Source organism: Anser cygnoides, chromosome 4 (genome assembly GCF_040182565.1).
Source record: "Anser cygnoides isolate HZ-2024a breed goose chromosome 4, Taihu_goose_T2T_genome, whole genome shotgun sequence".
NCBI lineage: Eukaryota > Metazoa > Chordata > Aves > Anseriformes > Anatidae > Anser > Anser cygnoides.
The window spans coordinates 50,809,304-50,824,440 of record NC_089876.1 but is presented as its reverse complement, the minus strand read 5'-3'; the positions used below and the strand labels follow the sequence as shown (position 1 = coordinate 50,824,440).

General features: G+C 34.1%; 1 protein-coding gene across 4 annotated transcripts in view; it reads left to right on the top strand.

Annotated features, from left to right (window-relative positions):
- The window catches only part of FSTL5 (follistatin like 5), a 333,504-nt gene that overhangs the window by 293,385 nt on the left and 24,982 nt on the right, over positions 1 to 15,137 (top strand). For all 4 annotated transcript variants that reach the window (XM_066996114.1, XM_048076153.2, XM_048076152.2 and 1 more), the window contains 3 exons: positions 1,069 to 1,187; positions 9,280 to 9,429; positions 13,908 to 14,015. In XM_066996114.1, the coding sequence (XP_066852215.1) occupies positions 1,069 to 1,187; positions 9,280 to 9,429; positions 13,908 to 14,015 (377 nt within the window). The remainder of the gene's footprint in view (positions 1 to 1,068; positions 1,188 to 9,279; positions 9,430 to 13,907; positions 14,016 to 15,137) is intronic.

Here is a 15,137-nt window from a genome sequence, read left to right as displayed (position 1 = left end):
TTAAATGACCTTATTACCTGTGTCATTCCTAATGTAGACTGTGAATTTGTATGTATTTACATACATACAAACACCTATGTACATAGGTACATATGTGCACAAACCCACACTTTTTTCCGCCCTAATGTTCACTAAATTCCTTCGGAATTTAGAATAAGCAGAGTTCAGGCTCAAGTTTATATTTCCTGGGTTTTATTCCTGTGATCATACGCCAAATGTTGTTATGTCAAGTGCAAGCTTAGGTTCTGTACACAGGAGACATCTACTTTTTTTATCATTGTAGCCCACAGTTTATTTGTTAGAGTTTATTATAATAATTTTATAAGTAAGGTGATTTTCCTCTTCATAAAATTCTACGAAGATAACTAGTCATTCATCATAGCAAATCAACAACTGTCTTAAGTAGTGCATAGCAAACTTGGAAAGATGTTCTTATTAATGGTCATAAGCATGACCTGGTTCCCACCTTCTCCACAAAACATTATGTCATGCCTCTCATTCAGCAACATTGCCAGAGGATTGAATAGTTCTATGAATATTTGTGTCATTTCAAGTTTGGACTGAATTTCTGTCCAGCTCTGGCTTTCCAATAAAATTCAAGAGAAAATATTTCCTTTTTGGACTAAAAGAACTGTCACATATAGCAAGGATTTATAACAAAGACTTTGAACTTCTCTTTCAATGCGATACAGAAATTATTTTAACTCTTCCATCCCTCAGCAAAAGAAAAATAAGAATACACGAAGAATATATATTCATTTTATTTCAGTGTAAATTATTTCATGAGAAGACTTTCATTACTGCAGCTGTCAAACTATAGATTATATTTCTAGATCTATATTCATAAAGACAATGTCTTACCAATGGAGAAAACTGTGAAATTCTGAATAAGAGCTTTGTTTTAGTTTTACAACAGAAGATCCCATAGGATTGGTTGTATTAGTATAATACACATTAACAAACTGATCTTATACGAGTAATATGATGAGGGTTTTACTTCAATACGAGGATTTTCTTTCTTGTGATTATTTAAATTTGTACATTTCAATGTGTTTTTTTTTCCCTAAGGTCTGGGAATTGGGAACATGTTTTATGTTTTTTATGAAGATGGAATCAAAGTAATACAACCAGTGGAATGTGAATTTCAGAGGCATATTAAGCCTAGTGAAAAACTCCTCGGTTTTCAGGCAAGTTGTTTTTTTGTTTTTAATTTATTTACAGTATTTTCTCAATTATAGTTTTAATTAAGAAATGCTAGTTTAGTGTTATCAGCTTGATAAATTCAGATATGCCTTCTCAGTTAATGTATAACTTATAATTGTATACTCAAAATTTGTTGTCTTGTCTTTGATCAAATTCAAACTTTCAGTCTTAGTTGTAGATTGAATTTATCTCCTCTGCTTTTCTTACTCTTCCTTTTTGTCCTTCTCTCCCTCTTTTTTCTCCCATTCCTTTCCTTTAACAGTTCTGTATCTTCTCTTTTTTTTTTCCTTTTTATTACCTGCTTTTTTTTTTTTATGCAGTTAGGTGCATCTCTATTACTCAAGGATTAACACTCTCTTTATTAAATATAGTATCTGAATTAATCATTTTAACGGTTTGTTTTTCTCCACTGGATATTTGTTTATATCATTCTACCACGGATTTTGTTTGTCTGTATTAAACTGTCAGTTGTCATGAGGCAAATCCTTATCCTGATAAACAACCTTAGAGCTCCACTAAATTAGTAGAGATGATCAATGCTTTGACTCCAACTTACAGTTCGTATAAATAGTTTCAATAACATTATTGTCAATGGATTTATAGCTGCTTTCACCAAATCCTGTGCATTTATGAAGTAGCTTTTACGTGTATCACTACAAAAAACAGTAGTGCATTCTCCACTTCCATTTGTTCTTCCGTTGTTTTTCCTTTACTGCTAATCAAATCGCTAGCTGACATGATGCATGTTCTCACAGGAACACTTGGTACTAGTCACTACATTGACTTGTTCTATATGATCTATTAGCTTTCAAAAATAATAGCTTTTTCTCATTATTTGGATTTGAATGAGTGACCTTGAAATGAGAACCCATGTGTAATAACCCATGAGCCGTACAGTTTGTTTTTTCCCTAATACCTTAAGCACAGCAGAACAGCACAAAGTAACAGCAGAACTGTCTCATTGGAATTTGCCTCTTCAATTTACATTATTGATGTCAAAGGCTGCTGTACTCAACAGCAAGATTTATTTTAGTGTGAATAATTATGCTTTGAACAGCTAATCATACCTTGATTTGTGCAGCTTAAGTGAAATTATGTTGACACAGCCAAAAATAAGCCAAAGAGCTTTTTTATGGCTGTTTAATTCAAAAGCTGATTATTTAAGAAGTCTGTTAAAATTTTATCGGTCTAAAGTGCAGGCTAGATTTTAAGTGTATTTTTATTGAAATGTGGTAATAATCAGGATGGATAAGTCAGACTTAATTCCTTTTTGTTGCCTTCAAACATAAATTAGCATAATAAATAACCCCCCCAACCATCCCTAAAAAAGAAACCAGGAAAGCAGACTACTTGACAGCTTTCATTTTTAAGTAGATATAGACTTGTGCTTCTTCGGGTATCTCTGGTTTGTGGGTAGCTGTGGTAAAATATATAGCCAGAAATTAAGCTTTGTACTTGCATGCATGTCATTTTGCCCATTAAATTCAACAATATTTCTGTTTTCTAACACCAAAAACTTCTTTCTTCACTTATAATAGAAATTAATAAATCTTTATTCTTGCAAGAAGGAAAAAAAAGATGAAATGTGAATTTAAAAGAATTTCTTGCATATACTGCTAATACTATTACTAACAGTAATACATATAATAGTACATAATTGAAAACAAAACAAAATAAAACAAAAAACTCGTGGAGCTTTAGATAACTGTTGCCTCCTTTGCAGAATGTCTTATCTTCCTCTTTGGAAAAATCGTTTTCTCTAAATAATGATAACAAAATGACTTAGTTCTATCCCAGGGTCAAATTTTTACCTAGCTCAGTATGTGATTGTTTAATGTAAGAGCTAGTGTTGTAAATTGTTTGCTATTAATTCTCTTCAACTGTCATATAACTGCTAATCAGAGATATTGCTGTATTGCATATTTTTAGGTTGCTTTATATAGCCTTTCAAATCTATGGTGGCTATTGCTAAGAGAATCTGTGTCACTTAGCTCTTAATATATACCTATAGGAAATCATTTCGTGCTTGCTTAAAACTCTTCCATTTCTTTACACTTTTCTCAATTAGCTGTTCAAATGATTAGTAAAACCCCAGTAGACCTGTTTCATTGTCAAATATTTGTTAAAGTGTAGAAACATTTCTAAATTCTGCAGTGCAGTTTAGGTACTAGAAGTGAAATACACATGATACTGCAATGTTCCTCTCTGGCTTTCCTGTTTACTTGTCAGCAAAATAGAATTACCTGTATCTGAGCTTTTGTAAAAGAATGAACTCTGGTGTTTCTACATGGCATTGCATTGTGTTGTGAATGAGTGGTGCAGTATTTACACGTGCTTATTTAGCTATGCTAATTTTGCTAAAGGTAAATAACAATTTCTCAGTAACGATATACTTGAGAACTCTTATCTAAATATTTAATTGCCTCTTATGCAACTGAGTGTCAATACAGTGAAGCACTTTAGTGTGTGCCTAACAAGGGAATCAATTAGACTTTTATTGTGTTTAAAGTGAATGAAAAGATGTAGTGCTTTACTGGATCATCTTGGTTCACAGGAAGTTATAAAGAGCTTCCTCCACTCCTTCTCACAATCATTTGAATTACTGGAATATTCTAAGTAAGTACCAAATGAAAGTTGACTTTTATTGGGCTAATATTGACAATTCTGTTTAAACTGTTGTCAAATAGATCCTTATCCATGCTGCAAGTAGTGCTTCTCAGCAGTTAAATGTCTTCTCATTCTGAAGTGTTTGGGGCATATTCCTTGCTAATATGCAACCTGTATTCATATTCTGCAAATTAATATTATCCAAAGACCTTGAATTCTAATTCTTATGCAACAGTGTTTTTATTTTACCCTCCAATTAAAATAATTGGGGGGGGGGGGGGTAAGGCAATTAAAAAATGTCTTTGTCGAGATTGATAGAAAAATCATTCTGGGTTCAACATAATTCTGATTCCCTCTTTACTACAAGAACTAACACGTCATGGCCATATTTCAGAATAAAATAGATGTGTGTTTGAATAAACTGAGACTTCTAATAATTGAAGTTGAATGAGTTGAATGTGTGCTAAAGGTGGGAACAGAATGCTTAATTTCATAATAATTTTCAAAATGTGACTATGCGCCAGAGCAAAGTTTCCACAGGATGTGAACTTGAGACACGGTAGTTAGTCCACAGAAATTTCTTTTGTTTACATATTTACACTCTTGTGACACAGGAAGTATAGTAAGTGCAAAATTGTTGAGGAAAAAAAATGAAAAAGGTCCACAGTGATTTTCACTATTGAATAACAAGTATGTTCATCATATACAACTTCCTGTTGTAAGATGGAATAGGTGATATATAAATTCAAACCTGGACACATACACTCCTGTAAATGCTTGATGTCATCTTACTATTAGCTGATTAAAGCATAGGTGGAGTTTTCCTTATACTGCTTAAAGAGATTTACTCAAATTATTGTTAAAACACTGAGGACTCTTGCACAAGTCTAAATTTATAAACAAGGAGTTTACACGCACAAATCTGTAACCACGTGTTTTCTCCTGAGAATTTTGCCCCAGTCTAGTTTGAAAAACTTTCTGTAAGTACTTATTTTCCTCCATTTGCTGACATGATGTAGGGTGAGGCACTTTTTGATTAAAAATCTGGGAAAAAAGCAATGGAATAAGTTAATATTCTATCAGATGTTAGCTTTTTCAGAGAATGAATTAGGAGAAAGTAAATTGCTCATATTTTAATTAGAAGAAGAAAATGGTGGTTTTATTCTTATATTTTAAGGAGAAATTATTTTAACCAATTACCCAACCTCTGGGGAAATTAATATAGAGACTTAGAATTATTGCTTCGAATGTAAAGGAAATCTGAACTGTCTAATCAGATAACTGTTAACTTTTAAAAAGTAAGATTTTGGTTCCATTGATTGAAGGTATTTCTGGAGCTTGTAGATAAGTGTGGGCTTGAATAAGAAGGGAAACAACTGCATAAACCCGTTGGTGCTGGGAAAAAGTCTATTTTGGATATGAGAATTTGGGTGCATATTTTTTACTGTTGCTTTGGAGAAACACTTTTTTTTTTTTTTTAAAGTTTTGGAGCAAAGTGAGAGTTTGCATTGTGTTACAGGAATTTATAACAAAAGCAATATTCTAAAATGAGTGAATTGAATTTGTATGTGTAAATTTATATTTTACTTTCTCTTTCTATTTTTTACTTTTGATCTAAGAAAGTATTGTGCTTTCTTCTTGTTGTATTTGAAGCGGAAAATAAGGATTGAGTTTTATGAATTATCCATATATTAAGAATCATGCCCTGTAGTTTATAATTCAAATAAAATATGTGTACGCATACATCTATATACATATATATATGTAGTTTAGGTATGTATCTTTTACATTGAGAGAATATTTGGAAATACATTTCAATCAGTGTTTTAAACTCAGAGTCAGGAAAATAGCTCTGTTCTGGTATACCTCCACAGTGGGAGGTATGATTAATCATTTACACTAATCTACGTGATGCCATGTGAGAGAAATCTGAACTCCTTCAGCGGGAGTTGGTGCTATTTTTACATGGTATGTTGAATGTGCCTTTGTAGAATCACAGCACCAAAAAATGAAGAAAACTATGGTGAGTTTCTAAGAGAGATGACTGAAAGGACTGAAAAGGACACAGGATACACATTTAAAGATATAAACATTTAAGGATGCATTACTTGAAGTAATTGTTCGCTGAGGACACAACAGGAGTGTGTAGAACAGTCTAAATGTAGTTATCTGTTTAGATAAAGCATGGAACTAAGACAAGGCATATTTAGAATAAATATAAAGCACAATTTGAGATCAGTGAAACAACCTTCCAATTGAAGTGACAGTTGCACAGAAGGCAAATGACAGTAGATCTGATGATTGCACATAATATTAGAAACATACTTGTTTATGTTGACACTTCACTTTATGCAATGAAAAGCTTTTAGCCATGTTTAAGAAAAAAAGTTTGCTTTGTCACTACGCTTATCATTCTTTAAAAACAGATTTTAAACCTCTCTAGAGAGTGCATGGCTTTTTTAGCAGTGTAAGATAAATCTTACTCTTTATATGTCTAAGATCTGCTGAAGGTCCTGATTATGTGCCATCCCATGGAATCTGAGTTTAGTAACTTTTCCTTATGAATGTGATTTCTGAAAAACCTTCCCTTTGTTGAGGTTTAAGAACCACATAGGAACAAGCAGGGGCTATTGATCTTCTGTAAAGAAACTCCTTCAGTTAGAGCTCAAAATTGATTTATTTCTTATTTTGACATATAAAGATTGAGTGTATTTTCTCTAATGTACAGAGGCACAGCAGGCAAAGAATGTTGATGAAACAGAAAAGTTAGCATTGAAATGCATCATCTACTTCTTGAAAACATTGTTTAGTACTGGATATGCAGTCATTGGTCACAGCCAACATAGGGAAAAGTCCCTTTTCACAAGGGAAATGTCCCGTTTAAACAACTTTCATGACAAGGCTAGCCACCTAGTTGACCAAAGGAAGCCAGCTGATGTAATCGTTTTGGATTTTAGCAAAGCTTTCAATAACATTTCTCACAGTATCTTTCTGGACAAAATGTCCACCACACAGCTAGACAAATATATAGTACAATGGCTGAACAATTGGCAGATGGGTCAAGCTCAAAGGGTTATAGTAAATGTGGTTATAACAGGCTCTGATGGATTCTGCACCTGGAAAGGGACAATTGTGGATATACATGTGCAGAATTAGGGATGAGAGGATGGAGAGGAGCCCCGCAGAAACGGATCTGGGGGTTTTGGTTGATGGCACATTGAATATGAGTCAGCAGTGTGCCCTGGCAGCCAAAAGGGCCAGCCGTACCCTGGGATGCATCAAGCACAGCATTGCTAGCCAGTCAAGAGAAGTGATTGTCCCTCTCTTCTCTGCACTGGTGCAGCTTCACCTCAAGCACTCTATGCAGTTTTGGGCACCACAGTATAAGAAGGACATAAAAGTATCTGAGAGCATCCAAAGGAGGGCTGAGAAGACAGAGAGATTCTAGAGGGGAGAATGTCTGAAGAGCGGCTGAAGTCCCTTGGTTTGTTCAGCCCAGAGCAGAGCAGACTGAGGGGAGGCCTCATGGCGGCCTGCAGCTCCCTCACGAGGGGAGCAGAGGGGCAGGCGCTGAGCTCTGCTCTCTGGGGACAGCGACAGGACCTGAGGGAACAGCATGGAGCTGGGACAGGGGAGGGTCAGGCTGGGTGTGAGGAAAAGGTTCTTCACTAAGAGGGTGGTTGGGGACAAGGACAGGCTCCCCACGGAAGCGGTCACAACAGCAAGCCTGTTGAAGTTCAAGAAGTGTTTGGAAGATGCTCTCAGACACATGGTCTGTTTTTTTGGGTGGTCCTGTGTGGAACCAGGAGTTGGACTCCATGATCCAGAGAAGTTGTGTATGCCTCATCCCCAGAAGTGTTTAAAGCCAGGTTGGATGGGTCTTTGAGTAACCTGATCCAGTGGGAAGTGTCACTGCCCTTGGCAATGGGGTTGGAATTAGATGATCTTTAAGGTCCCTTCCAACCTAAACCATTCTATGATCCTTGTGGGTCCCTTCCAACTCAGGATGTTCTGTGATTCTATGATGTATTGTTCTGTCACAGTATTTTTCCCCTTCATATAAAAGGAGTCTAAAGCTTAAAAACAGAATTATTTTTAAAGATCTCTTCAACTCTTTCTGTTCATTCTACACCGAAGTCATCATCTGCTGACATATCATAATTATTTTCACAGTGACCAGTTATGATGCGTGAGACAGAGCATTTTAAACTAGGAGGAAGTGCAGATAAATGCTAAAAATAAATAATAATTTTAATTTGTTGAAAATTTCCCTTGCAATGAGAAGAAAAATAAAGAGGGAAAAGAAGAATAGGTCAGGAAAACAACAAGAAAAAACCCTCGACACGTGTTGTACCTCTCCATGAAGAATATTTTTCAGCTCTTTGTTTTTACATAGAGTTGATGTCTGTTATAGGAATAAATCATGCTATTTCATTAAGAGAATTTCTAAATATGGTAATGTATTTGTCCAAATATTTTTTAAATTTTGATAAATACAAGACTTTACTAAAAATAAATAGAAACAGAGATATAAATACCTATATATATATGATGAACAGTAATATATTTGTAAATATGAACAGTGAACATAAACTGTGAGAGTTAGTAATTATGGAATATGAAGTATGATTTCACTGAAGTCAACAGGAATTTTGTTTTTGTTTTAATTTCATCCTTTTGCAGGGAAAGAAGGACAGAGGGATAAGGAATGATAATTTGAAGCAATTGATTTATATGGGGTTTAACACTTGTGTGATAGGCCTCTGGAACGTCTTAGAGCAAGAGCAAACTTCTGAAGCAATGTATCAGTACTCCACATGACCAGAAAAGCAAATCCCTCTAATTACTGGTGCTTTGTCCCTATAACATGTGGCAACTTGAACCACAGCTCCTCCTCTTCTCTTGCTCTCCAGCTACACAGTCATCTTTCTGATTTCATATTTCTGCATCTTGAAACTGCCTTACTGGTGTATCCTCAGGTGTAAGCCCTGTCTATAACTGCATTTCTTCGCAAGATACTGTGATGATGCAGAAGGGGGAGTTGCAAGCTACTGTACAGTAATGAGATATATTTGTGTGTGTTTTATTTGTTTGTTATTTTTAAAAAGGTCTCTTGCTTACTTTTCTACATGTATTGTTTCAAATGGGTTTCTTTCTCAGGACGTGTGTAGAAAACGCACATCCTTTCTTTGAGGACAGCAATGCTAATGCTGCCTGAATGTATTGAAGTATGTTTTACACTTAGAATGCTTTTGAGTAGCATGGTGCTTACAACATGCAGTTTGGCTAGCCTCAATATATGTCCTAATGTCGATTTATCCTTTTTCCTTCCCTAAATTTTCTGAGATTTGTATTTTACAGTTAAAAAAAGGGGAAGAAAAAATATTGTTATTTTTCTAATTTTTCTTTATCTATTGCATTGTTAGCTGTTCTGATTCTTGCACTTTCTCTGTTTCTTTTGAAATATAGGATGAAGTTTGTCCCAAAGCTGATGGAGATCCTGTTCAGCGGTGTGTATGGGCAACTGCTGTTAATGTAAAAGACAAGTTCATTTACGTGACTCAGCCCACACTCAACAGAGTACTTATCGTTGATGTACAGTCTCAGAAAGTTGTACAGGTATTTCTAATTTTTGAGTTGATGTCTAATTTGATGTCTAAGTTTCTTTCATTATATTTTTGGAAAAAAGATGCCATTAGTTTGAGAGCAAACAGTATCTGGAAAAAAGCTCATTTACATTTAACAACAGTTTGTTTAGTTATTGTTCCTGTAAATAGTCAGTTGGCAGGGACAGAATCAATATGAAAAAATACCTCTTACAAAAGTTAAGTAGCTGAGGAAATGTAGTTCTTTGGAAAATTTCTGAATTGAAGTACTTTTCACTTGAAAATGAAGGTATAGAATAGTATTTTATCATAATGGAATTTAACCATTTTGACAGGAAAGGTCAGGGGGTTGGCTACAGAAGGTGGAGGGCTGTTATTCGGTAAACTTTCAGGTAGAGAAATTGCTCTAATTGTGGAAGACACAAGACCATGCTTAGCAAAGATTGGAGGCTGTGGTCTGGAACTTCTCTATTCCTGTCTGCTATGTAGGTAGTACTGTCTGTTTCTCAGCCTCTGAGACATTATTGGAGATACTCTGCTTAGTCAAAATAATTAATTGGCTAAAAGAGAGAAAATGATGCTATGCTACAGAGATTAATTAACTCATATAGTTTGCAGAAGACCTTGTAGTAAAGGCAATGCTAAGATACGTACTAGAGTCTGGAGCAGTACAATTGCCTCAGGAGAGCCTGAGAGTCACAATATAATTCACATGGTCAGTAGTAGCCTTATTGGGATGAAGTAAAAATTGAAGTTTGGTTGCCATTATAGAAATCAAATACTATAGCCAATCTATTCGTGGCTTCTTTCCTCTTACTATCTCTCTCCTTTTTTTTTTTTCTTTCTCCCATTTCTACTGGTATCAATGCATTATAAGTGGTGTCAATGTACTGCGAGGTTAAAGGGGGGTTTACACAAGGACAGGTTTTATTCTGTTGCATTGTCAAAGGTATATGAGAATGCATTTGGCAAATCATAGCTATAAATCCAGCATATTTTAAAATACTTTCTGATCATGAAGATATTATTTAAAGTCTTAAAATATTTATGTTTACAAGGCATATCAAAAAGGCAAAATGTAATTATTTTTGCTGTTTGGTTTCTGCCTAGTGTTCCTACCATATTACACTTTTTTTTTTCCTTTATATTAGATTACATTTCATAGTATAGTCTTCAGTTTTTCAGGCAAGTGTCATTTGAAAAGAAAGATAAGTTATATTTGGTTTTCAGTGATAAAGAAAGGCTTTCAGCACAGGAGTGTCAACATTCTTTTGGGGCTTGTGGTTTGTTTTTTTTTGTTGTTGTTTTGTTTTGGCGTTGGTTGGTTGGTTTGGTTTTTGTTTGAGTACATTACAGATCATATAAAATCTTCCTCAAATTTACTTTAAAAGCAGGGCTATGCTTTTTCTGAAATAAAATTATTTCCTGGGCAAAAGCTCTGAAGCTAGTCAAATTGTTAACAACTCTGCTCTGATTCTTTGAAGAAAGAAAACCTGTATGAGAGGTTTTCTGATACAGAGGTTTTGACACCACATTGGATGTTCTGATTCAAATTTTAATCATACAAATTATTACAAACTATACATAACATCTACAGAGTTACTTATAGTATCATCACATCTATCACCAACATGTTTTTTGTTAAATATAACATGGATTTGTATTAGAACTCTAATTTAATTTAAATAAAAAATACTTAAAGGGAGATTTTCTTCAGGCTTTTTTGCCTTTTCTGGCCAATAAATGAATGAAAATCTTTAATATAGAGATTATATATATTAGTGACAAAAACATTTTAATTCTTGTCATTTTATATTCTTTAAACATCTATATTTACTACCTTGTCTATCAATTGACTCAGTAGACATAGCTGCATTGAAAACCGTAGCCACTCCAAATGAGGATGGGGATGGATAAAATGCTTTAAAAAAAAAAAGTTAAAAATAAAAAGTTATTAATATATTTGTTCCTTTTCTTCTTTTTATTTCATTATTATCGTTATTTAGTTAAGTTTACCTTTGCATATCAGAATTGGTTTTCTGAGAATAAGACTTTTTACAGCCAATTTGATGTACTTCTTCAGGAAGAGACACTGAAAAAAAATTCTCACTGCAATCCTCTTATTTGAAGAACTGGAATTTCTAGCAATGATTTCCCTGGTCTCCGACTGGCATTAATTTGTCATCTTAATTTGTTAAACTGATGAATGATATCCCAATTTAATTGCATTTATTAACATTTAGACTTCAGTGACAAGAGAGACAATATTATGCCTTTAGAGCTTACTGAAATATGTTAAAAAAAAAAAAAAAAGTTGGAAGTTGTTTTGAACTTAAGTTTTATGGAATAGTTTGATTGGTAGACATTTCAAATTTGCTTTAAATGAGATTTGTAATTATTTTATTAATTGTTTTATTCTGTCATTAATGGTATGTCTAGAGATACTTAACATTACATGTTAACTAAAGAGTAAAATTCAATAAATTAGCCACCAACTAAAGGTATACCCCTCCTCAATAAAGATATAGAGGGATTCTCCAGTTCTTGTATGGAGTTAGATTAAATATTCAAGTTTCTGTAACGGTCTAGGTTTGTGCATTATTTCTGTGCTCCTCAGAGGGCATATTAAGTAAAACCAGATACTACACAAGCCTTCATGCTAATCAAGGGCCAAACAACAACAGCAAAACACATTTCACATGTGTATACAAGTGTACATATATACATCTAGATAATGTATATAACTAGGTTGTAGGATTATTTGTTTCTATGAAAAATATCTTTATCAAGATAATTACTTTAAAAAGATCCTAGAATAGACATTTTAAATTCCAATATATGTTTCCAAACGAGGAACATGGATGGTGTATCTTTAAGGAGATATACATAGGTTTTGTGATTTAGCCAGGTACATCTAAATCATAGATAATAAAGTTAAGAAAAATATTTACTTTCATTTGTAAGTTCTTGAAAACAAGTGCTGTCACCTGTAATTGTTTGGAACTGCTTAGCAGCATAAAGTTAAGTAGGACGACTTCAAGGCTTGCTGATATAACTAGAACTCATTGTCATTTAGTACTCTGTGCTGGTGGCATTTGAGCCTGGAATAGCTAGAAACAGCTGTGAAAGCATGTCTCCAAGACTCTGAGCTTCTTTTTGCTGTCTGCTCCTTTCTTGGGAGTTGCATTATCCTTGCATGACTCCACAGGTAATTCCTTCTCCTCCAGGCAATGCCATGGCCCAGATCCCGAACACAACTGGTGCTCATTGAGCAGAACATGCACGAGCCAGACCTTTCATTTGAGGAATCCAACTTGAATTTTGATATGCCTAAACAAAATAACTATACAACAGCCACCAAAGTATTATTTTAGACTAATTGTCTTCTATTTGCAGTAGAAAATGTTATGAAACTTGAAAGACCTTTTCCACGGGGCACCTTTCTGTTTTTAAATCATCTGGCGAGTAGCGACCTGTCTTCGTTTTCCATTTTCTAAAAGAAAAAAAACGGATTATTTTTTTTTTACATGAAGTTGTGACTTCCAACCCCTCAGGAGTATAGTTAAGTATCATCAGCAATCTCAGCCAGCCATTAGTGCATTATCTTGAGGATCTACATCATTACTTTAAATTAGGTTCACTTAATTAGCCAGCTGGTATACTCCCTGACAAACTGATAAACAAGCTGTGCTTTATTGTTCCATAATAGTGAGACTTAAAAACAATTTCCACTTATTTTTTCTGCTTTAATTATGAATATAGAAAAGTAATCCCCACAACTGTTACCTCATGCAGAATGTCTCTGAATCAAATAGTCTGTCCTCCCTTTTGATACCTCTGAATTATTCAGTCTTTCTCCTAAAAAAGGAAGTGTAGATCTCAACTGCCTAAAAGGTTTTTAGTCTCTGGAGACAGAACTCAAGGTTGTAGGGAAAACACCTTGGTTCTGATCACATCTACAAAAAGTAGAAATCGTATTTGGGAAACATTTATATTTTAACGGGCTTACCAGCTTCAACAGTATACACTTTAGCAGAGTTGGCTGCAGTAACACTGTGTTGGTTTTATGCAGGACTGTGCAGGAGCATCTCATGTTGATTCACTATGTGGTTTGAGAATACTTTCCCTTTTTAGCCATTTTCCAATAATTTGTGTAGTTTTTAACGGATATGTATGAAGAGAGGGATGGTAGGAAAGGAAGGTAAGTACATTTCTACTTGATTTAAAATGTTTATTTTCAGCTTCTTAATAGCCTCAATATGATGCAGTTTTGATGTCAAATATTAGAACACATAATGGATAAAAATCAGTGATTCAGTAACGTTGAATTAATCAGAGGACTGTTTCAAAAACTGACAATATAATTTTTAAATATGATCTTAAAACATCAGGAAATGTATGTCCAGTCATCATTTTAATTCAATCATATTTATTATTTTTCTTTTTAAAATGTGACAGAAAGTAAGAATTTCTTCTCTCATTATGCTGCAGGCGGTGAGTACAGATCCTGTCCCAGTGAAACTACACTATGATAAATCACATGATCAGGTCTGGGTTCTGAGCTGGGGAAACATGGAAAAGAATTCACCAACTTTGCAGGTGGGTATATTGATCAGACTGATTATATGCTATGAAATCTAGATAGGCTGAATTTTTATGTAATTGAGACACTTGTATATTTTCCTTTAAACATCATTATGATGACCCAGCAGAGGTAGTAAGATAGATAACTGACTTTGCTTTAAAATATATATATATATATATATTTTTTTTTCCGATACCTTTAATCAGAACTGACAATATCAACTTGATAGAAGGCCATGGAATACAGGTAAAAACAGCAGCATGTTTTGCCACTATTCCAGTCTTTTGAGAGCAAACTTGCTGCTTATGATGTTTTTGCCCCTAATTAGAGGATACATTGGATTTTAGGCATATTCATATTTCACTAAAGTAAGTGTAAAATATAAGAGTAAGTAAAATAAGGTAAGACAGTTCCATCTTTTTTTTTTTTTCAGATATATAATAAAAATTTTTGTTTTTTACATGCCCTCTGAGCAGTGGCAAGCCTAGGGACAGCCACTAAAGAAACATTTCAGGAAACTGTAATTGCATTGCTGCTTTTTCACTACTTTCTTCTAATTTAAAGTAATCCTATGAGAATATGGAGATAGTCTTTGTGTAATAATTTCAAAATTATTTCAACTTACTTTCCTTTTTCTAGAAGTCAATGGAGTCCTTATTTGTTTTTAAATGCATAAGGAGTAAGAGAAATTCAAACGTAGGGCTTAAATAGAAAAAAATGAGTAACATTTGAAAACACCTTTTTAGCACCTCTAGACTCTTAGTAACTGTGCATATGCAAGATAATTTGTGGCAGTTTCACTGTCACTCCTCCTAAGAAAATGACTGATAACTGAGTCACACATATCCTATTTTAAAGCCAGTGATCATCTTCACTCTCCTTTTCCTTTACACTATCCATAATCAATTCTTTTCCTTTTTTAATCCATTCTTAAGAGCATGTAAATGATTATCATAGTGGCTATTAATATAAAATTGTCTTTTACTTGTCCATAAAGATTTACTGCAGAGACTGTTCAGGATTTGAGGAAAATTCAAGGAAAATTGGTTCAAGGAATACGTAAACTGAAACACACTTGCTCTTCTGAAATATGTGTGTGCTATATTGAATTGCCTCCTGATTGACAAGACTTGGGA